Source organism: Apis mellifera, linkage group LG13 (assembly GCF_003254395.2).
Source record: "Apis mellifera strain DH4 linkage group LG13, Amel_HAv3.1, whole genome shotgun sequence".
NCBI classification, from domain to species: domain Eukaryota; kingdom Metazoa; phylum Arthropoda; class Insecta; order Hymenoptera; family Apidae; genus Apis; species Apis mellifera.
In genome coordinates this window covers 7,309,090-7,329,981 of record NC_037650.1, presented here as the reverse complement: position 1 = coordinate 7,329,981, position 20,892 = coordinate 7,309,090, and the positions used below count along the sequence as shown (strand labels likewise).

General features: G+C 29.8%; 3 protein-coding genes across 13 annotated transcripts; 2 read left to right on the top strand and 1 right to left on the bottom strand.

Moving 5' to 3' along the window:
* The first annotated feature begins 432 nt into the window (after nucleotides 1-432).
* Nucleotides 433-2,926, top strand: LOC551812 (mitochondrial tRNA-specific 2-thiouridylase 1). The gene is made up of 8 exons (XM_006562744.3): nucleotides 433-566; nucleotides 1,020-1,217; nucleotides 1,300-1,465; nucleotides 1,531-1,715; nucleotides 1,826-2,052; nucleotides 2,125-2,292; nucleotides 2,415-2,642; nucleotides 2,710-2,926. The coding sequence occupies exons 2-8, from the start codon at nucleotides 1,142-1,144 to the stop codon at nucleotides 2,845-2,847; spliced, it is 1,188 nt and encodes a 395-aa protein (XP_006562807.1). The 5' UTR covers nucleotides 433-566; nucleotides 1,020-1,141; the 3' UTR covers nucleotides 2,848-2,926.
* An 888-nt stretch (nucleotides 2,927-3,814) lies between these two features.
* Nucleotides 3,815-10,160, top strand: LOC411396 (neprilysin-4). 8 transcript variants are annotated; one of them, XM_016915881.2, is made up of 15 exons: nucleotides 3,815-4,455; nucleotides 4,562-4,758; nucleotides 5,284-5,429; nucleotides 6,425-6,576; nucleotides 6,713-6,966; nucleotides 7,048-7,305; nucleotides 7,394-7,596; nucleotides 7,794-7,973; nucleotides 8,052-8,263; nucleotides 8,355-8,577; nucleotides 8,649-8,825; nucleotides 8,926-9,088; nucleotides 9,245-9,454; nucleotides 9,534-9,640; nucleotides 9,781-10,160. In XM_016915881.2, the coding sequence occupies exons 1-15, from the start codon at nucleotides 4,349-4,351 to the stop codon at nucleotides 10,054-10,056; spliced, it is 2,865 nt and encodes a 954-aa protein (XP_016771370.1). In that variant the 5' UTR covers nucleotides 3,815-4,348; the 3' UTR covers nucleotides 10,057-10,160. The 8 variants fall into 8 exon arrangements, with proteins under 8 accessions (XP_016771370.1, XP_016771371.1, XP_016771372.1 ...); XM_016915882.2 differs by having other exon boundaries at nucleotides 3,816-4,455; nucleotides 5,287-5,429; XM_016915883.2 differs by having other exon boundaries at nucleotides 4,305-4,459.
* A 907-nt stretch (nucleotides 10,161-11,067) lies between these two features.
* Nucleotides 11,068-20,534, bottom strand: LOC409050 (segment polarity protein dishevelled homolog DVL-3). 4 transcript variants are annotated; one of them, XR_409528.3, is made up of 12 exons: nucleotides 19,911-20,534; nucleotides 19,397-19,466; nucleotides 18,812-19,064; nucleotides 18,496-18,678; nucleotides 18,208-18,418; nucleotides 17,936-18,064; nucleotides 17,640-17,854; nucleotides 17,059-17,550; nucleotides 16,732-16,980; nucleotides 13,711-13,779; nucleotides 12,761-13,070; nucleotides 11,068-12,169 (listed from the first exon to the last, which is right to left on the bottom strand). XR_409528.3 is itself a non-coding variant. In XM_392577.7 (11 exons), the coding sequence occupies exons 1-11, from the start codon at nucleotides 20,069-20,071 to the stop codon at nucleotides 13,030-13,032; spliced, it is 2,073 nt and encodes a 690-aa protein (XP_392577.4). In that variant the 5' UTR covers nucleotides 20,072-20,534; the 3' UTR covers nucleotides 11,068-13,029. The 4 variants fall into 4 exon arrangements, 2 of the variants coding, with proteins under 2 accessions (XP_392577.4, XP_006562810.1); XR_003305945.1 differs by having other exon boundaries at nucleotides 11,068-13,070; nucleotides 13,711-15,451; nucleotides 19,911-20,532; XM_392577.7 differs by having other exon boundaries at nucleotides 11,068-13,070.
* Between the last annotated feature and the right edge of the window lie 358 nt (nucleotides 20,535-20,892).

Here is a 20,892-nt window from a genome sequence, read left to right as displayed (position 1 = left end):
GGCGAGCGAACTCCCCATCATAATCTGGGTCATGGAAACTGCGCAAAATGGGTTGCACTTGCACCAAAATCGCGCATTTCTTCGAAAACCGGTGTATCGTTTCGAGAATTTCGTCTAATCCAATAGACTGAACTAGCACGCGATACGTTGTTATCCACACTATAAAATGCCATTCGAAATATGCAAGCTCCTACGACCAGCCGTTGCATATCTGTCAACGTGCTTGACTGGTTCTCGACGAGAGAGCCGTGCGTCGATTGGCCAACGATTTTCGGACATCGACCTACGCGCGAGCCTCGAAACGTGCTAATCACAGGAAGTGTACAAACGATATTTCATCAAATATACACTACATGCACGTGAAAAATCACGTTCTATCCTTTATTCAGATTCAATCCCGCAAAATATTTTTCTATCAAACCATTCGATATCGTTTAACGCGTCAGAACCTGAGCACAGTCGCTCATTCGTTGCGCACGTAAAACGTAATCGGAAACTATTGAACACGTATATGTATACCACGTGATAGATTCAGTACTTCTTTAACCTTTATTATTTGTAAATTTGTAAGTTCTTTTCAAAATAATAATATATGCTTGTGCACATGTAATCAATATATACGCAATTAAAATTATATAAATGATTAAGTGAAAATAAAATACAATATATATTGTCTTAATTTTATTATTCAATCTTTATATATATTTTTTATCTCATTCTAATGTCTCTTAGCATCGTGTCGATTAAGAAAAGATCTTTGTTTAAAAATTCTCTTTTATAAAAATTCTTTTTATTATATATTGTGTAAAAAAAAAAACCTATTTTCAATCATTTTTTACATATTGTTTCAAAAAATTTTTAATATCAATATGATTATATTATATTATATTTGAAGAAATTAACGTGTAAATTTATGTTTGATATTATTAATCGTATAATTAAATATATGTAAAGAAGAAAAATATTTTACTCTGTAAAAAATTATTTTTTATATAATATTTTATGTATCATTTTAATAGCTTCCTTAATAATTGAGATAAATTAACATGATGTAAAATAAAATTGAGAGAAATAAAAACTTAAATAAATTAAAATATTTGAATTATTTATATATTTATGCTATAATAAAATAGAATTTAAAATGTTCAAAAAAATAATTGTGGGTATATCTGGTGGAATTGATAGTGCTGTAACAGCTTTTCTTTTAAAAAATAAAGGTAATTCAAAAAAATAAAAATTCAAGATCATATATTAATTTACAAATATAAAATAAAATTATTAATATTAATATTTTTAAAGGATATGATGTCACTGGAGTATTTATGAAAAATTGGGACATTAAAAATGAAACAGGAAAATGTCAAATTGATGAAGATAAAGAGCATGCAGAATGGATATGCAAGAAATTAAAAATCCCTTTTGTTGAAGTCAATTTTGTAAAAGAATATTGGAATAATATTTTTTGGTATGTATACTTTTAAATGTTGATTATATTTGTAAAAATTGATATTTTGGTCACTTAACTTTTAGTTATTTAACAGAACAATATGAAAATGGATATACACCAAATCCTGATATTTTATGTAATAAATATATTAAATTTGACCAATTTTTCAATTTTGCTCGTACGAAACTTCAAGCAGATGCTATTGCAACAGGACATTATGCTAAAACTAGTTTTGGTCCTTATCTTGAACATTTTAAATTAAATACTAGTAAGTATAATTTTCTTATTATTATAATTTTCTTCTTATTAATATTAAATAGTTATTTTAATATATTCAATAACATCTAAACAATTATTCTAAATATTTTTTTTTGATAGATGTCAAATTACTTCAAGCAAAAGATCTAGGAAAAGACCAAACATTTTTTTTATGTCAAGTACCTCAACAAGCATTAAGATATTTCATGTTTCCTCTTGGAAATTATTTAAAAAAAGATGTTAAAAAGATTGCTGAAGAAATTGGTTTGGATAAAATCGTACATAAAAAGGAAAGCACAGGGATATGCTTTATAGGAAAACGAAATTTTCAAAATTTTATATCTGAGGTATGATATAATAAATATAGAATATTTTGTATTAATTAATTTTACATTCACAACAAAATAATATATGTATAGTACATATCTGACAAACCTGGAGATTTTATAGACTTGGATAATGGCAAGGTAGTGGGAAAACATAAGGGTTTTCATTATTGGACTGTAGGTCAAAATGTGAAACTTGGAGGCTACCCAATTGCATACTTTATATATAAGAAAGATATTCAATCAAATAATATTATTGTAGTATGTATAAAACAGATCCTTTATATGTATATATATATATATATATATATATATATATTATTATATATAATAATGTTCATATGTTCATATGTATTAATATGTAATAATTATGTAATCAATAGGTGAAAGGTACAAATCATCCAGCACTTTATACAGATTTTATAATAACAGAAACTCCTTATTGGATATCATCAGAACCTAATGAACTTAATAGTTACTATAGAACGATGTGTTGCAATTTTCGTTTCCAACATAGAGATTCTTTAATATCTTGTATAGTTCACAAAAATTTAAGGAATGAATTAATGATTCGTATTGATCAACCTTTAAGATCACTTACAGAAGGACAGGTATAACTTCTTTATGTTTAATTTTTTTTCATATAATATTATTTAATAATATTTGTTATTATTTCAGTTTGTAGTTTTATATAAAGGAGAAGAATGTTTAGGTAGCGCCGAAATTTCATTCTGTGGTCCATCGTATTACTTTCTAGAGCAAGAAATAATGAATGATAATAAATTGAAGAAACAAATCGCGAACGTGAGTGTATAACATTTGTTCGTATATTTTTCTAATGATACAATGTATATTGTAATTTATTGAAAAAATAAACTATGTTTTAATATTTTAACATAGTTTTATTAATATTATGAATATTCCTAATTTTAATTTTATAATTTTTAATTTATTCGTCTGAATTAAAATAATCTTTTTTTCTTTTCTCTTTTACGGTAATTTATCATTGATCGATTTTGATCCTTGACTTTTCAAATGTAATAACAAATTTATTTTTTGTGCAATTATTAAACAAAAGAATATCATTTATAGAAGTAATCTGAAATGAGAAGTAAAAGAAACTTTTTCACACATCCACACAGAATCTTTGGTTAATCCATCTCGTTATCGAAAAAATGACGAAATAATATCATTCTAGTGATTAAACCACAGACGTTAGTAATCTCTCTTTAATTTTCTTTTTAAAATATTACACATCAAAACTCACGAGAAATGATGACCGCTGAAGAAAATGAAATTTATGGCTGTAACATAGTATATTGGAATTTCTTATCAAATCATGAAGATTGTATTAATAGAAGGAAACCACAAATTTATAGTAAGTTAATTCGAAATTAATGATACTGTAAGGAAAAAAAAAAAGAAAGAATATTCCATAATATTGTTACATATTTCATTAAAATATTTTCCATTTCACAAAGTTGTGCAAATTGCAAACAGAGACTTCATTCTCCACTCGCAAGTAACGATATCTCGAGCGTCCTTGCGGAAGAAAAGTTGAAAACGCGTTTGCATATGGCAATGGTAATTGGCGCGCTACATAACGGATGAAAAATCGGAACTACCTCCTGCTCCGTTAGCCTTTTGAAGTTCCATCTTAAAACGGCAATCAGTATTGGCGATGAGAAAAGACTTAATAACGTTCAGGTCACGTGTAGAATGTAAAACAGCGCGACGCGTTATTGAACGATAACTGCAAGTTATTAGGGTCGATTGACGAGTAACTGGACGTAAGGAGTGCGTAAAATGCCTCTCGCGGTGTGCGTGCACGTATAGAGCACCGTCTCGATTGTTGTTGCCATCGCCATTGGCGTTGACCGCCGACGTTACATATGGAAATTACTCCCGTACAAATGTTGCTAGGACTAATTTGGCTATACGTGCAATGTTACATTAACATTCGTGCCGAGATCAGAGCTGCACAATAGCTTCAGTCTGTTCTCTTCATCACGGGCGCACGGTGTCAATATTTCGAAAACGAAACTCGCTCGATTCTTACGAAATTTTGAAAATTTCTCCCGTTCCATCTCGGTTCGAATGTCTTCTCTTCGACTCGACTAAATGGAAATGATAAAATCGTAAAAGAATCAAGAATCACGGTCATTGTGAGTGACTTTAAGGATAGATAGATTCGATTTCGTTTGTGATACGCGAGTGATTCGCAAGTGTGATTCATAACTGCGCGATGTGTTACGATGAAATAGAATAGGTAGAATAATCAGATTGAGAAGAAGGGGTCGACTTGCTTTCAGACAAGATGAGAAGCGCGAACAGTTTGGACCAATATAACGACGATGACTTCTTCAGCGGTGGTCCCTGCCCTTCTTGTCGGTTAGCCATTAACAAGGAAACTGGTCGACTCAAGTTCGTAAGATGTTCAAAATTAGTTATTGATTTCATTAAAATAACGAAAAGAATCAAAAATCAGAATATTGGAAATTTTTTTTTTTTCTTTATTTTGATATCGCAGGTGGTGTATGGGCGGAAACGATACTTGGCGCTTCCGAGTGAAATTAATGCTTCTGATTCCCGCCGTGTTATTGCCGATCACGATAATTTTCATCGCCCTCTCGAGGTCACAGGTGATTGGCAAAACTCCTTATCATCGTACGCATTTGGTTCACGCGACTAAAAGACAGGACGAGAGAACCGAGGAGACTTTTCCGTGTAAGTCTATTGCCAGATATACATAACGATGTGGTCATAAAATGAACTTGATATTAACGACGTCCGGTTCGTTGGTTGCTCGTAGAGATTTGAATAGCAGAATAAAGTGCGAGATACGTGGCGTGATTTATCGATTATTGTCAGAGAAAAATAATTCAAATAATCACTCGGAAGATGGTATAGCTAAAATTGTTCTTGAGACTTCTTGGTGTAAGTTGTTTCAAGTTTGACATTGCGGAAGAACGAGTTTTTTTAAATTTAATCGTTTTCCTGCCTTAAAAATAATTCTAAATATTTTAAACAGCTTGTTTTAAGATTTGAAAAATAAATAATTGATAATTCTATGAAAGATATTGTATAAATGTATATCAAGAACAGGAAAATGAATAAATATATATATATATATATATATATAAGTCGTAAAATTATATATACGAATTATATAAGAAGAAATAAATTTTTTGTAAAAATTTTATAAAAATTAATGGAACAAAGAGGAAGTATATTATTCTTAGAAATTGTTAGCAGCGACCAGCCGCAGCGAGATAGAGCGGGTAGAAGAAGAGGAAGAAGATAGAATGCTTATACCTGAAATGAAAACTTACTACGCGCCGATGGAATCTCTACTTTCGCCACGACAGCTTCAACGACGCAAGAGAGACCTGGATGGGGTACATTATCCAAAACAAGCAAATTCAAAGCGATTCTACAATGCGATTCTACAGAACGCTCTAGCTAACTGATACCATTTTTTTCTTCCTCCGCTTCTTATTCCTTCTTCGCCCTTTTTCCATTTTTTCCAAAAAAAAAAAAAAAAATTAAAAAAAAAAATAATAAAAAAAAAATAAAAAAAAAAAGAAAATTACACACATACACATAAAAAAAATTAAAAATCATCCTTCCTTCTTGAATCTACGATCGTTAGCTTCGAACAAAACATAGCAACGAACACACACCACAGTGGCCCGTCAATTGGCGAAAAACAGTCCCGAAGAATAATTAATTTAGAGTACTTATTACGAAAGGGTAATTATATAATATTAGATTAATTATAAGTAATTATTTTATGGTTTGAATTTATTTCTGTAGAGATGTAGGTATATACAAAATATTAATATGTCAAGTAGAAGAAGACTGCAAGGACTTGGCGTCTTTTTACCATGGAGCGCCATTGTGGTCATATTAAAAATGTGCCGAAATGAGAATTAGTGGTCAGACGATCGCGTGTATGATCGCTGTATTTTTATCGAATTTATTAAATTTTCTTATCTTTTAGATATTTTTTTAGAAGAATTGATTAAGAGATGTCTTCGATGGTAAAAAGTTTTTTCAAAAGGAAATGAGCCACTTCGGATAACAAGTGTCGTGCGCAACGACGTTAATTAGAGTTAATCAACATTAAATTAGCGTTACTGGTGTACTGTATAAATATCGATCGCCTCACTACCAATCGTCTCTTTTCGCGCAAGGTCAATTAAATTTGACATATATCTTTTATCCCTTGCCAAAATAACTTCAAAAAAAAAAAAAAAAAAAAAAAACGCATTATTTATAAAAATACACAATCTATTCATCTTTCAATTTCTACGTTCTCATTTAACTTTTTTATTTTGTAAAAATAATATCGCAAAAAAATATTACTTTTGTATCGAATAATCCAATATAGGATCAAGCAATAGAAGTAGACTACAACACTGAAAAGTCAGATGATCAAAATTCCGACGAAAATTTGAACAATTTCTTGGATGATTACTACTCTGAGATGGATGCCGATGAGATTAAAGGAAAATCTGATATACAAACTAACGATTATCGAGAGTAATTATCAATTCTCATAAAATAATTACAATTATATTCTCATGGTTTCTTTTAAATTGAAAAAAAAAAAACATATACCATTTTACCAATGCGATTATAAATTCCAACTTTCCTCAAAAAAAATTTTCCTTCACAGATATGGCGAGTACACCCATGATTTTCATAAGAATGAAGAACTACGTTCCAAGTTCTTCAAATACGATAATATTGAAGAACGTTCTCAAGACGAGTCGGACGAGGGGGAACAAGGTGGAAGACGTCAAATTTCCATCGATGACTCGGATTCCAGTTTGCCAATTGATGATTATCAACAGGAAGACGATACACATACGGATTTCCACGCGTTTTGGAAAGGCGAAGGAAACGAGTGGGCCATCAGAGAGGCTCAAGGTACATTTTCGATATTGTCCAATTAATTACTCTGCGTAATTGCTGCTCATACGCTTTTTAAGAAACAGATATTCGCCGCAGCAAAAATCATGCTCAAGTACATGGACAAGAGTACTGATCCTTGCGAAGATTTCTATCAGTTTGCCTGTGGCAATTGGGCGAGGCACAATCCTATCCCCAAAGACAAAGCTGCCTATGATACGTTCGAGATGATTAGAGAATCGTTAGATTCGGTGTTGAAAGAGCTTCTTGAAGAGCCTATATTGAAAGAAGTTATGTTGAACACGGATGACGCTATAGTCAAGGCTAAACATTTGTTTCAAAGTTGTATGAATTACGGTAAATTTTTTCTTCGATCGGGTATTTTTCATTAATTTATTAATTTTTATTAAATGAACGCCAATTTTAACACGGGACATGTGGCTAGAGATCTTGGAGCAACGCATGGAACGGCCGCTTATACAACTTTTAGATGAACTCGGTGGATGGCCTATATTGAGACCTAACTGGGATCCAGAAAAATTTGATTGGCTTCTTTTGGTTGCACAATTGAGGCTTTATAATAACGATATTCTTATTTCGGAATGGGTTGCACCAGATATTAAGAACAGCGATCAATATGTTATACAGGTAGAAAATTCTTCAAATTTTTTTTTTTAGATAAGAAATTACTTGAGTTTCATAAAGTAATGACAATCGATATTTTATATAATATTCGAATGTTATATATCTTCAATTATATTACTGTTGTAATTAATTATTGTTATTATATTTTTATCTCTACTTATTAAATTAAAGTATTAAATTTAAGAAAAGTTGAATTACAGTTCGATCAGACATCATTGGGTTTACCTACAAGAGATTATTTTCTCCAACCGTCGAATATGATTTATCTGAAAGCTTACAAAAATTATTTAATAAAAATTTCTACTCTTCTGGGCGCATCTTTGCAGAATGCTACTATGGACGCTGACGAATTAATAGAATTTGAGACGAAACTTGCCAAAGTATGTGCATAAGTTTCAATTCTTCTAATTTTTTTATCTAATTGTTTATCATTCAACAATTGGCATTGTGTTTCATAGATCACATCATCTCCTGATGAAAGAAGAAATCTTTCAGAATTGTATCAAAGAATGAGTATCGGAGAACTGAGGACTCTGATACCTCAAATTAATTGGCATCGATATTTAACCATCGTTCTAGCTCGACCAACCAATATTTCTGAGCCTGTTGTCGTTTATGCGATGCAATATATCCAAGACTTGGTGAATCTTCTTTCAAAAACCAGTCCGCGGTAAGATTTTTTTTAATGCGAAATACGAACATGAACATTTTTATTTGAAAAATTTAATTTTAAATAATTTCTGTGAATATTTTATTTGTAGAACCATCGCAAACTATCTTCTATGGCGATTCGTTAGGCATAGGGTAAATAATCTAGATGATCGATTTCAAGAGGCTAAGCAAAAATTTTATTACATACTTTTTGGAAGAGAGCAAGCACCCCCCAGATGGAAAAATTGCGTAGCGCAAGTGAATTCTAATATGGGTATGGCTGTAGGGTCAATGTTCGTGAAAAAATATTTCGACGAAAAAAGCAAAAACGATGTAAGACAAATTTTTTTTCTCTTTATATTTTGATCGAATATTTGTTCAATTTGAAAAATTTCTCTATGTAGACATTGTCCATGACTCGAGAGATACAACAGTCATTTAAAGAGCTTTTGAATCAAACTTCCTGGATCGATGACGAAACGAAAGAATTGGCCACCGAGAAAGTGAACGCAATGCTATTAAGAATCGGCTATCCTGATTTCATTTTACAACCTGAATTGTTGAACGAACGTTATAAGGATGTAAGAACAGCAAAGTTGATTTTTTCTTTTTTAGATTAGATAACGTAATTGATAATCTCGTTGTTGCAAATATATTTAAATATATCTGGTCAACTTTTAGATCGTGATCCGTCCAGATAAGTATTTCGAGAATACGTTAAATATTTTACAACATTTGACCAGAGTGGAACAGGATCGGCTTGGCAGCCCTGTTAACAAAACCCTCTGGAATACCGCACCAGCAGTGGTCAATGCTTATTACAGTCGCAGCAAGAATAGGATAAGTCAGTATAATTTCCTTAAATTAAAAACAAAATAAAAAAAGAATCTACTCCAGAATTTTATACTTATATCATTTTTCATTTCTTTTCGTTTCATCAAATAAAGCAAAGAAAATTACCAATTAATCGACTAATTATTAAATCACTTTTCATCCTCAGTGTTTCCAGCTGGCATACTACAGCCGCCCTTTTATCACAGATATTTTCCACGGTGTTTAAATTACGGTGGAATAGGAGTTGTAATTGGCCACGAAATTACGCATGGCTTCGATGATAAAGGCCGGTTATTCGACAAGGATGGCAATCTACACAGATGGTGGAAAGATGAAGCTATTTACGGTTTTCATCAACGTGCCCAATGTCTTATCGGTAATCAATGGGATATTGATCTTTTCAACTTTTTTTTTTTTTTTGAACATACCGTTTCGAATATTGTTTAATCTTTCAGACCAGTATAGTCATTATATTGTGCCCGAAGTTGGAATGAAGATTGATGGAATGAATACGCAGGGAGAGAATATCGCGGACAATGGTGGCATTAAACAAGCTTTTCGAGTAAGTGATTCCTTTCCAATTAAAATCCGTTCGTTTTTTTCTTCTATATAATATTATAATTCAATAAAGAAATTTATGAAAGAATTATAATTACTCTTTATGCCAAAATATTAATGTTTCTTAAATAACATCCTTTCAAGGCTTACGAAAAATGGTTACGCTTAAACGAGGATGCTGACGAAACTCTGCCCGGTTTGAACGCGACCGGAAAGCAATTGTTCTTTCTCAACTTCGCTCAAGTATGGTGTGGCTCGATGAGACCGGAAGCTACTAGGAATAAATTAAAAACCGCGGTGCATTCACCTGGCAAATTTCGCGTGATTGGCACCTTGTCAAATTCGAAGGATTTCGCGGAAGTATTTCATTGTCCTCTAGGCACACCCATGAACCCAATTAAGAAATGTTCCGTTTGGTGATGAACAAATGTGCTTGCTGTTTCTGCTAGTTTCATCGTCGTATCGATCGTTAGTCGATTTAAATTAATCCGAGCAACATGATTAAGGGGAAAAAAAAAAAAAAAGAAAAGAAAAGAAAAGGAAATGGATTGTTCGTTGCTCGATTAAGCGAAGGAATTTACATCACGATGAAAGAATTTTCATCGTTGAAAGAATATTATAAAACGAAACTGTAGTATCTGTGCTTTCCAATTGTTGTTGATACTATACTACAAGGTTAGGATTAAAAATCGTTTAGATAAAATAAAATATAGAATGAAGGAAATGAAGAACCGGAGGAAATAATGAAGATAAAACCATTGTTGAATAATTATAAGTTATCGTTTAACGAATAAGGAGCATGCAACGTAATCGAGAAATACGATACGTATTGCCAAAATATGTTGTGCAGTAATAAAATAATTCTTTTGCGCTACTGAGGTATTGATCTGAAGTATCGCGTAATGGAAAAGCTTCGTAGATGTTGAAAACAGCTGCGCTGTTTAGTTGTGTTAAGAATGAAATTGTAAGACAAATACCAAAGACAATAATAATTTCAGACAATCATAAAAATCTTTACAATCTATTTCCCTGTATATCCACACACTACTACATGTATTGAATTCTTTCATCGTTCTATTTTAGCTTACACTTCCTGCAGATCCTTTACCCGACCTTGCGGAATAATCTGAGCTTCGTGATTATTCGTTATCATCCATGTAATCGTACATACTATGGATACAAACTCACGTTTCACGTTATATCATTTTTTCCCCCGCCCCCTTTTTCGCAATAAATTTCGCGGAAGAAGAAAAGGGGTAGAGAAATTTTTTCTCAATATTCGTAATCTGGCATACCAATATGTCTCGCAATGTTTCCACGAAACACACACACGAAGAAATCGTTTATTCAATTTAGCGAATATTCTCGCTCTCTTTCTTTTCTTTTTTTTTTAACGTTTCACTTTTTTCTTCCTTCCTTTCTTTCTTTTTCTTTTTTTTTTTTTTGTTACAAATTTCTTAATCTCACATAATTATAATAAATAGTGTAAAAATCGTTGAACATCGCAAATAGGGTATCGACGACACGATACATGTACGTGGTCATAGCTTTAATAAAAAAGTCCGCAAACATTTGTCTCGCAAAGGGATAAAAAATACAAGGAATGAACTATCTTGTCTGTAAATGCGATATCGATTGACTATCTTGTCGCCTTGTACTATGGTACTCTAAGTGACATTAAAATACTTCAGTCAGAATAGCATTCGAATGCATCTCAATGAGTAAACTTTTATTCGATTCATATTGACTCGTCGAGGTTTACTTCTTTTTTTTTCTTCCTTTAAATTTTTAAATAGTGAGGGAGAAGACTCGTGGTTGCACACGATAATGCAATATTATCACACTTATTCGTATAAACTTGCACACAAAAAAGGAGAAAAAGGTGTTTCACCAATTATACAATCCTATCTTTACAATTTATTTACGTATTGCCTTCCCTTAACGAGTAAAATTGATTAAAGTAGTATGGAAAAATAAAATCATACATATATAATGTGTCTCAATTATTTAGTATAAAGCAAATTCAACAAAGCATAGTGTTAAATTAGAAGAATAACGTGAAAAAATATTGTTAATTATATTTTGTATATTCTGTAATTTATTTATTTGAGAATTAACGCGAAAACTCGAATATAATATTTTTATATAAAGTATTCTGTATTATTTATAATTACAAAAATTTAAAATTTTCTTTTTTCCTTCATTTAAGCGTAAAATTCAAGTAAAAACAATAATACTTGCAACATTTGTATAATATGCTTCATACTAATTAATTTTCATAGCATGAATTAACACTTGATTACAGACATACTTGCAGTTATAAGTTGTACTAATAAATCAGGAATTTTGCGAATATCATCTTTTATTACTGACACTTTTTGCTCCTTCACCTCATTTCCTTTCTCTTTTTTATTTAATCAATATATGCAAAATCTTCATTTTGCATTTCATAAATTTGATGTTTATATACCCGTATAATTAAAAGTACAGCCATATTATGACATGAGAATGAATATATTCAAGAAGGAAAAATCTAAAATATATAAAAAACGAAAAATTTCAATACTGTAAGTAAAAATTATCAATTCAAAAAGTCTATTATTTTTTTGCATTAACAAATAAAGTAAAAAAATACATGTCAAATATAAGAGAATATAGAGAATATAGTCATGATTACTTTAAGTTAAGGAAGAAAAAGTAGGACAAGAATATTATCGATAAAACACATATATGGAGTTAAGAAGGATTCTTTTTTTCAATCTACATGCACCCTGCGTTAAAAAAGCACGCTTTTTCGCCATCGTATTTTCTTTTTCTTATCCAGGATATTAATATACTTATGAGATACTTTTGATTGGTCGATTCTAGAAACTAAAACAAAAATGTTCGTTGAGATTTATTTATTAAAAAGTTGAAGTTTTTATTAGATGAAGCGAAATGTAGGTAAATTTCATTCTATCTAATCCAAACTTTAAGTTATAAGTTAATAAATGAACCTCAACCGACAATTTTGTATATCAATTATAGTATCTTTTTTCTTTAGAATTGACTTTCTGAAATCTCATGAATATATTAATATTCTACATAGATTGCATTATACATATTCTTGAATGATATTAAATACCAATGGAAATTCGATGGCCTTAAATCTATCTTCTTCTTTTATGTATAGCCATTACAAATTATATGATAGTTTAGATTTTTTTATTTTCTATGACGCTTTATCAAAATTCGTCTATTAAATATATATATAAATATATATATATATATATATGTGTCTCGCGTTTGCTACTTCCATCCACTTAATTCAAGTGGAAATATATCTTAATTTCCTTTTTTTTTTTTAACTCCTATTACCATTGTTACGTATACATATTGCATTAACAAGTATCTTCACTTGTGCAGAAACTGGTACTCCAAAATGTCTTCTTCATCTGTAAAAGAGAAACGTGCATCTTATGTTTTAAGTCTCAAGAATGTTTATTCAGCTAGCTGCACTAAAAGGACATACTATAATATAATATTGGAGGAATATATAGACAACGATATGTAACGAAAAAAATGATTGAAATAAAGGAAATATACGTTATGTATACAAGATATAAAAAAAAAAAAAATAGTATTTGCCTTGTATATGTAAATTTATGCAAGAGTAATTGCAAACTATCGGCAATACAGATACGAGACAATATATTCTAACTATTGCAAATAAATGCATTCGTAGATTTTTGTTACAAATACTCGTACGATGCTGTATTTATTTGAACAAGCAGTGGAGTGCAAAAATCTCAAGACAAATTTAAAGATGCATTGTGTTAATTTTATTGTTAAAATTAATTCGATAAATATTTTATTTATTAACTTAAAGAATAAGAGGAAAATTTTACTGAACGTAAAAATAAAGCAAGAGAATAGAAATTTAAAGATTAATTAAAATTAAAAAAGAAGATTAAACTTGTAAAACTTTCAGATACAAATGATTTTCTAATGTTTTAGCTCGAAAGATAAAGATATGTACGGAAAGAAAGGAATCAACGATGAGTCACTCGACGTGACAAAATAAAATACACTCACAGATATTGTCTCTGCTATTGTTGTCCAAATCGCTAGTCTGTGTACGAGTTTCCTCGTGCATACGCCGCTCTGCATCAATCGCCAGCGCAGCACAAGGCACAAAAATGACTCGATTACGTCTTTGACACGGTGTAATCCACATGCGCACAACGTAAGTTGCAAAGGAAATTGAGTCATTTGTTAGACAGAAAGCAGCACGTCCTTTTAGAGCGGCACAATAAATAAAAAATAAAATAAACCAAGTTAAAAGTATGTCTGTGAATCGCAAAATTTATATTTTCACTTTTTTTTTTTAATTTGCATTTCTTATCATCTTTCTAAAAATCAGGCGATGGTCATGATGAAATTACGTCATCTTGTAAATAATAATTTTGCATTTCTCAAACATACTGTACAACCTGTCTGCAACATAAAATATGTATATATTTTACAGAATAATATATAATAATTGATACCGTAATGATATCGGTAAACCAGTTTTTTGTAAACTACCTTCTTAAATATTGAATTACATAATTATTTGCAGCAAAATGAAAACGTTCATTGAAATTAATGATTAAATGCCAGTGCGCAATTTTCCAATAAAATCTTTGCTATACAATGTATTATGTGCTTTATCAAACTGGTAAAAAATTTTTTGCGATATATAATACCGTTATATTATTCTCTAGAGACAGATACATATATAAAAAGTGAATCTATTTATGGATAATTATAAGATGCCGAAGAAAAAGTAAAGCAAAAGAATTTTAATTATTATTTTTGGAAAATTGCACGGATGATTAATCGACTAAATTTTCAAACATGGTTCATGTTATAAAAAATATCAATAATATAACATATGTTCTATATGTTTTATAAATATTAAGAAAGTAATAGTAAATAGTTCATATAAATATAAAAAGTAGTAAAATCGATACAAAAAAAAATAATAAAAATTGTTAAACTGCTCTTTTTCTTTTTTTCTCAATGTTGAAATGTTCAAAAGAAACATTGCACCATATTTGAAATTATTCTTATAATAATTATAACGCCAATTGATGTGCATCGAATGCAAATATTTTCTAGCGGCATTTTATAAAAAGAATATTATTTCGATACAACGTGATATACTAAATAAAAATTTATATAATAATAACGCAACGGCAAGACGCAATTAAATGTAACAAATGTTTGTTGAAATTAAATAAGCTTGTGTGTGTGTGAGATGCAGAAGATAATTTATAATAATTTGTAATAATTCGTAAGATAAAATGACATCAATGAACATAAACAATAAAGAAATGCATACACCTGGGAAGCTTGTATATATAAATTATAAGTCGCAGTTTCTTCAGTATTTTCTAACACTGATAAGATGGCACATTTAATATGAGCATAATTCGATCTATTTACATATTGTCGAACCTGTGATGCAATACCACATAACATAATTGTGAACAATTTTTTTTGTCATCATCAAATAACTTGAATTAGTAGGAATACAATAAAAATTTGTCCTTTACGCATGGACAATGTTTTTTTAAACGATTCACTAATAATTACTCAATATACAATAGTATTTGTATTGCATATATTCTTTGTACATATATATGTATTTTCTTTTGTTTTCCTTTCTTTTAAAGCAAATTATTCTTAAAAAAAATGAATTTGACAAGTAATAATTAGTGAATCTTTTAACATTTCGAAACAATATCCTCTCGATTTTAAAGAAATAGCTGCCCCATTGTCGTAGACAATCCTAGAACGCAAGCAATGGAAAAATATTAATAAAAATACGTACCTTTTTTTTTTTTTTTTTTTTTTTTTTTTATATATATAAAATAAGTATAATTTACATGCATTACATAGCAAATTGCAATGTTCATTACATAAATTCATTGACATAAATCGTGTTATTTACATGACCATGCTTGTGCTCTACTTCATGTGCGATCGTGCTTTACATCAACAAGTACACCATAATATATTTATAGTAAAGCGTGCAATATAGTGTATGTATAATAATAATAATGAATTATCGATATTAAATACTGAGTTTCTCGTACATAATAGTTGTACTAGTCTCGTTATTGCTATATATATGCTAAACTTCAACACAGCAGTTGCATATCTCATGCATAAAATTGGAAATGTACTTGTTCATTCTTTTTTATCTTTTTTCTTTTCTTTAGCAAAACTTAATAATACGATTTTATATTTACTTTGTATAATTTGTCTTACATAAAAATTTAATTGTATTTTATGATAATTTTATGATGTACATTACTATGTGTAGATTTTCAAATTTTACTTAAATAAAATCGATTAAATAATAGAGATAGAAGGAATTATAATCAACGACTACAAAAACTAATAAAAATAAAAATTCTAAAAATGATTCGTAAAATTTATTATTGGTATGGCATAATAAAAATACCTGCTTTACTCTTGTTGAATTTAGATTTTACATTTTGATGCAACTTCTTTGAACCACATTAGTATATACATTTACATGTTACATGCAAATATTTTAATAATTATTTGATAAATTTATATTTATAGAGATGAACTTTGAATAACTGTCAAATACATAATATAAAGTGGAATGCAAAATTGAGACGACACATATAGACAAATTATTAAAATCTCAAATATGAATTATATGAACCTGAAAATAAATTGAATAGGGCAGCGAATAAATACTTTGAAATATAAAATTGATATTAAATATATATTATCATCAATATACAATTTTTATTAAGAGATTTGTATTGAAAGATATATTGTGAAAATATATTTATAGCATTAAAAAAAAGAAAAAGATAAAGAATATTTGTTATACTAAGAACATTTCTAATATAAGATTTTACTTAATTTGATAAATAAAATTTTTCAAAGTATTCATTCGAAAATATTCAATTATATGCTGCTTTCTTTTCTAAATTTATAACTCATCTATTTACAACACCGGCATCTACATAACATCAACAAAGAATTCACAAGGATTTCCCATCGCAATGCGAAATGACTGTCTACTACCAGATAAGTCTTGTTGGTTCTGTTGATTCCCTGAACCAGTTCCTGTCTGCACAGATTGTTCAGAACCACTGGAACGACTGCGACTACCATTAGATCTCTTTCCATTTGAACCATTTCCATTGCCAGAATTTTTATTTGGCATAGTTGGCACTGATGGAATATGTAATTCAGATTCAGATGCTGAAGAACAGGATTTCAAATCGTGAATAGGTTCTTTGCAAATGTGTTCACTACCTGCACTACTGCCTCCTAATAAAATATATTATTTTAAAATATTGAACTTTTAAATACATTATGTAATGGTTATGACATTATTAGATTCCTCACCTGATCCACTATGAACACTTTCTTCTCGGTGATAACCATATACAGTTGGTTCATTAGTGAAATTAAATGGCATTGGACTATAACCAGTTGCAGAATGAGGTGCATATGTTCCTGAATAAGGCATGTCCCAGGCATTCGGCGGAGGTAATGGTCCGACTGTATCGCAATCTAGTTTCATGCTACTCATAGCTGAACACAAATCACCAAATATATAGTAACATTGCTCGGAAAATGTTATCTTATTTACTGTATGCCTAATAAAACCAGCTTTTAACATAAGAGATGCGTATTTTCTTGCATCGCGTCGATCAATAAATCCTTCTACGTGAGTATTAAGCCAATCCACAACATCTGCTCCAATAAATGCATTTGGTATTATTATTTTAAGCCACATACGATCACGAATTTCCAATCCTGAATCAGGTCGAGCCATCGCTCGCACTATTGTTGGCATATCTGTATTCACCGTAAGATGAAGTTCTTCTAATGGTCCTAATAAAAAATAATAAATTTTTTATGTAATATTTGTTTATTTAATAAATCTAAATCTAATATTTATTTAATAATAGTCTTTGACTCACGTTCTGTATCTGGCAGTGTACTTGCAAGACTGCTTGATGTTGATGTTAATGTTGTAGCACTTGGCGGGCGCGGAGGAAAACCTTCTCCCCTTATAGCAGCTGTATGTGCTACCCAAGCACCAGGATCTATAGGCCGTACAGGTTCTGTACGTGGTATTGTAAAATAGCCTTTAGGATTAGGATCCCAGCACTTTGCAACAACTAATTTGATTGGTCTATAATATATTTGTAATTCTGTTATAATTCATTTCTAATTCATTTATTAAAATTTCAATATATTATTTTTATAAACATACCCTGGTTTCTGAACTACTTCACGTAGTACTTTAACTGCTTCATCATTAGACATATTTTCAAAATTAATATCATTTACTTGAAGGATCATGTCACCAGGTTCTATTCGTCCATCTAAAGCAACTGCACCCCTATACATTTGAAATTAATTAAATGAAAGATTTGTTATTAGAAATATATTAAAAATATTTTATTGAGTACTCTGTTCTAACAATTCATTATACAGAGCTTTATATAAGATATAATCGAAATTTTATTGGAATTTAACACATACCCTTTCATTATTGAACCTACATAAATGCCACCATCTCCACCTTTGTTACTTTGTCCAACAATACTAATCCCAAGGAAATTAACAGTATCCATATTCAATGAAACTGTTATGATGTTTAAGGACATTGTACTGTCTGTGATACTGCTAAAAGATGATGTTCTAGACATAGGTGGCAATCTATGACGCCTTCTTCTCTGTGGTCTACGCCGCTCTAATATTCAAAAACATAAAATTAATTTTCTAATTTGAATCTCAGATTTATTTTTTTCTTTTTTAAAATGTATTTACCTAAAGTTGCTCTGTCAACTGTACTACTCATATTGGTATGTCTGCCTGTAGTTGATGTTATACGGCTACTGGCATCATCATCTGATTCTAAAAATGTTGTTGTCTCTAAATCTGAACTTAAAATAGAAGCAGTCTCATAACCATGGCCTGATCTGTGCTTTGAATGACCATTTATACGAAGTCCTAAGTAGATAAACAAATAAGAATAATATAAACAACTTTTATCTTTATTATTTTTACTATTTCTATCAAAGAATATCTTAAAAGTTATATTTAAAAAATTAGATACTGGATTAATTCATAATTAATAACATACCATTATATTTATTATATTTCTCATATTTATCTGAATGATGTCTTGAACTTTTATGTAAATGATGCCCTTGTCGACTACTTGTAATACTTTCAGTTTCAGTTAAAGTGTCATCATGTGACAAAGGAGGTGGACCACGATTTGTGTGACCAGGTGTCACATGATCAACACGATCATGTTTTGCCTCACTATGTGCTACTGAATCTGTGCATTGTGAAGCACCATCTGACACATTACTGCCTTCAGCAGAAACCAACTATTTATAAATAAATTAATTTTTTTTATTAAAAACTTGTATTTCAATAATTCATATTTTATTAAACATTTTTAATAGAAAAAAAGATTTGTCAATATAAAAAGTATATAAATCTTTGAAATAATTTTTTTATTTTAATAATATACTAAATTATTTAGATTTCATATGTTTTTATATTAATTTTTTAGAGTTATCTATTGATAATTCTAAAAGTTAATATTATATTTCCATTATACTATTTTTTATTAAATTATATATCTATGATTGATATGAATCTTTAAAAAAAATTAAATTATAAAATTTATCAATTAGAATTTATTTAAAAATCTTACCCAAGAAACAACTCGTCCATTAAAACAGGGAAGATGGGCATCATCATCTACAATCTCTTCTTTCACCACACTATTGAGCAAACAAAATTTTTTAATATACTAATTATTTGGCCTAATAAAACTATTCATATATCTAATTCAATCCATTCATAAAGATTTACAAAAAAACTATAATAAGTATAATATAAATGATATAAAAAGTAAAATAAAAATATAAAATTAAGTACTGTTTATAACAAATTATTTAATATAAAAATATAATATTTTGATTGCATTCGCATTGATACTTCAAAAAAAAAAAGAAAATAAAAAATAATTGTCACAATCAAGCTCAAAACAAGAACATTGTCAAAATGTAACTCTATCCCCGAAGCGGATACTGTTTAAATCGTAGGGCATTGACTCGAGTTGAAGATGAAAGATAATGTCTTGCCACGGTAACAATCATTAATCCGTATTATATAAAAATAAAAATGAAACATTCAAGAGACATATGTATCAATATGACACTCACCCAAAATCATCGTCCATAGATTTGAAGAAATACTTATAATTCGGTCGATTCAAGACATTTTTGAAGTCGGCAAGAGTGACCCTTTCCGGCGAGATGGTAAGCTTTACTAAGTAAGGAGTTTCTTCGTCGTCAATATGATATATGATTTTAGTCTCTTCCATTGTTGGAACTTTATTATACTATGTGCATTTGCAATAAAATTGATTCACCCAAAGCTCACTAATATGAACAATTCTCTTAAACCAATATGGCGCGTCACAGTTCGAGCCAAAGCCCTCGCGCGTACGACGATTGTTCGTTCATGAAGTCTACGAGTTTATGTGAACCCCACAGTGCGTAACATTATTACGTCTGCGTGCAATAAGTTACGAGGAATCCATTGACATTATTCACGAGGCTATCACGACGCGTATTCGTTGCTTCCGACGAGCTGAATTAAACGTCAACATTCTTGTCGACATTACACACACTCGCGACAGTCGGCTCGACACTCGACAGTACGCTCGAAGATTGGAAACGAACGAAGATAGAAAGACAATCTTGGGTCTCATTTTTACACCCTTTCAGCTATTCACTACCTCTATCGTCAGATGGCATTGCTGCACCATTGTCAAAGATGGCGAAGAATTCCGAATCCAATATGCATGATATCTATTTTCGAAGTTTATATAAATTTTGTGCAATTATAATTGTTAAATTATTTCATTAAATTTATTACTATTTTTTATATTTTTTTTGGAGAAAATATGTGGAAATTTTTTTCGTTATCGTTTTCAATTATTAAATCAGCGAAGAATTGAAATAAGTTTAATCATTTACTAAAATTTTAATTAATTTCTGCAAGTAAAAAATTATTAGAATAAAATTTAGATAACGAACTTGAGATCTTGTATCAATTATATTAAAATCAAATAACACGCATAACAGAAATTCAAACAAAAAAGAAAAAAAATGTCATTTGTGTCATATTTTTCTTATTTGA

Bases quoted from the DNA above. Each gene is read 5' to 3' on its own strand.
- LOC551812 (XM_006562744.3), top strand. From the start codon at position 1,142: ATGTTCAAAAAAATAATTGTGGGTATATCTGGTGGAATTGATAGTGCT. The intron at 1,466-1,530 runs GTATGTATACTT...CTTAACTTTTAG, and splicing joins TATTGGAATAATATTTTTTG to TTATTTAACAGAACAATATG. The intron at 2,053-2,124 runs GTATGATATAAT...ATATATGTATAG, and splicing joins TTCAAAATTTTATATCTGAG to TACATATCTGACAAACCTGG.
- LOC411396 (XM_016915881.2), top strand. From the start codon at position 4,349: ATGAGAAGCGCGAACAGTTTGGACCAATATAACGACGATGACTTCTTC. The intron at 4,759-5,283 runs GTAAGTCTATTG...AGAAATTGTTAG, and splicing joins AACCGAGGAGACTTTTCCGT to CAGCGACCAGCCGCAGCGAG. The intron at 9,641-9,780 runs GTAAGTGATTCC...CATCCTTTCAAG, and splicing joins GCATTAAACAAGCTTTTCGA to GCTTACGAAAAATGGTTACG.
- LOC409050 (XM_392577.7), bottom strand. From the start codon at position 20,071: ATGGAAGAGACTAAAATCATATATCATATTGACGACGAAGAAACTCCT. The intron at 18,065-18,207 runs GTATGTGTTAAA...TCAAATGTATAG, and splicing joins GTAGGTTCAATAATGAAAGG to GGGTGCAGTTGCTTTAGATG. The intron at 17,551-17,639 runs GTGAGTCAAAGA...ATTTTTTATTAG, and splicing joins TACACTGCCAGATACAGAAC to GACCATTAGAAGAACTTCAT.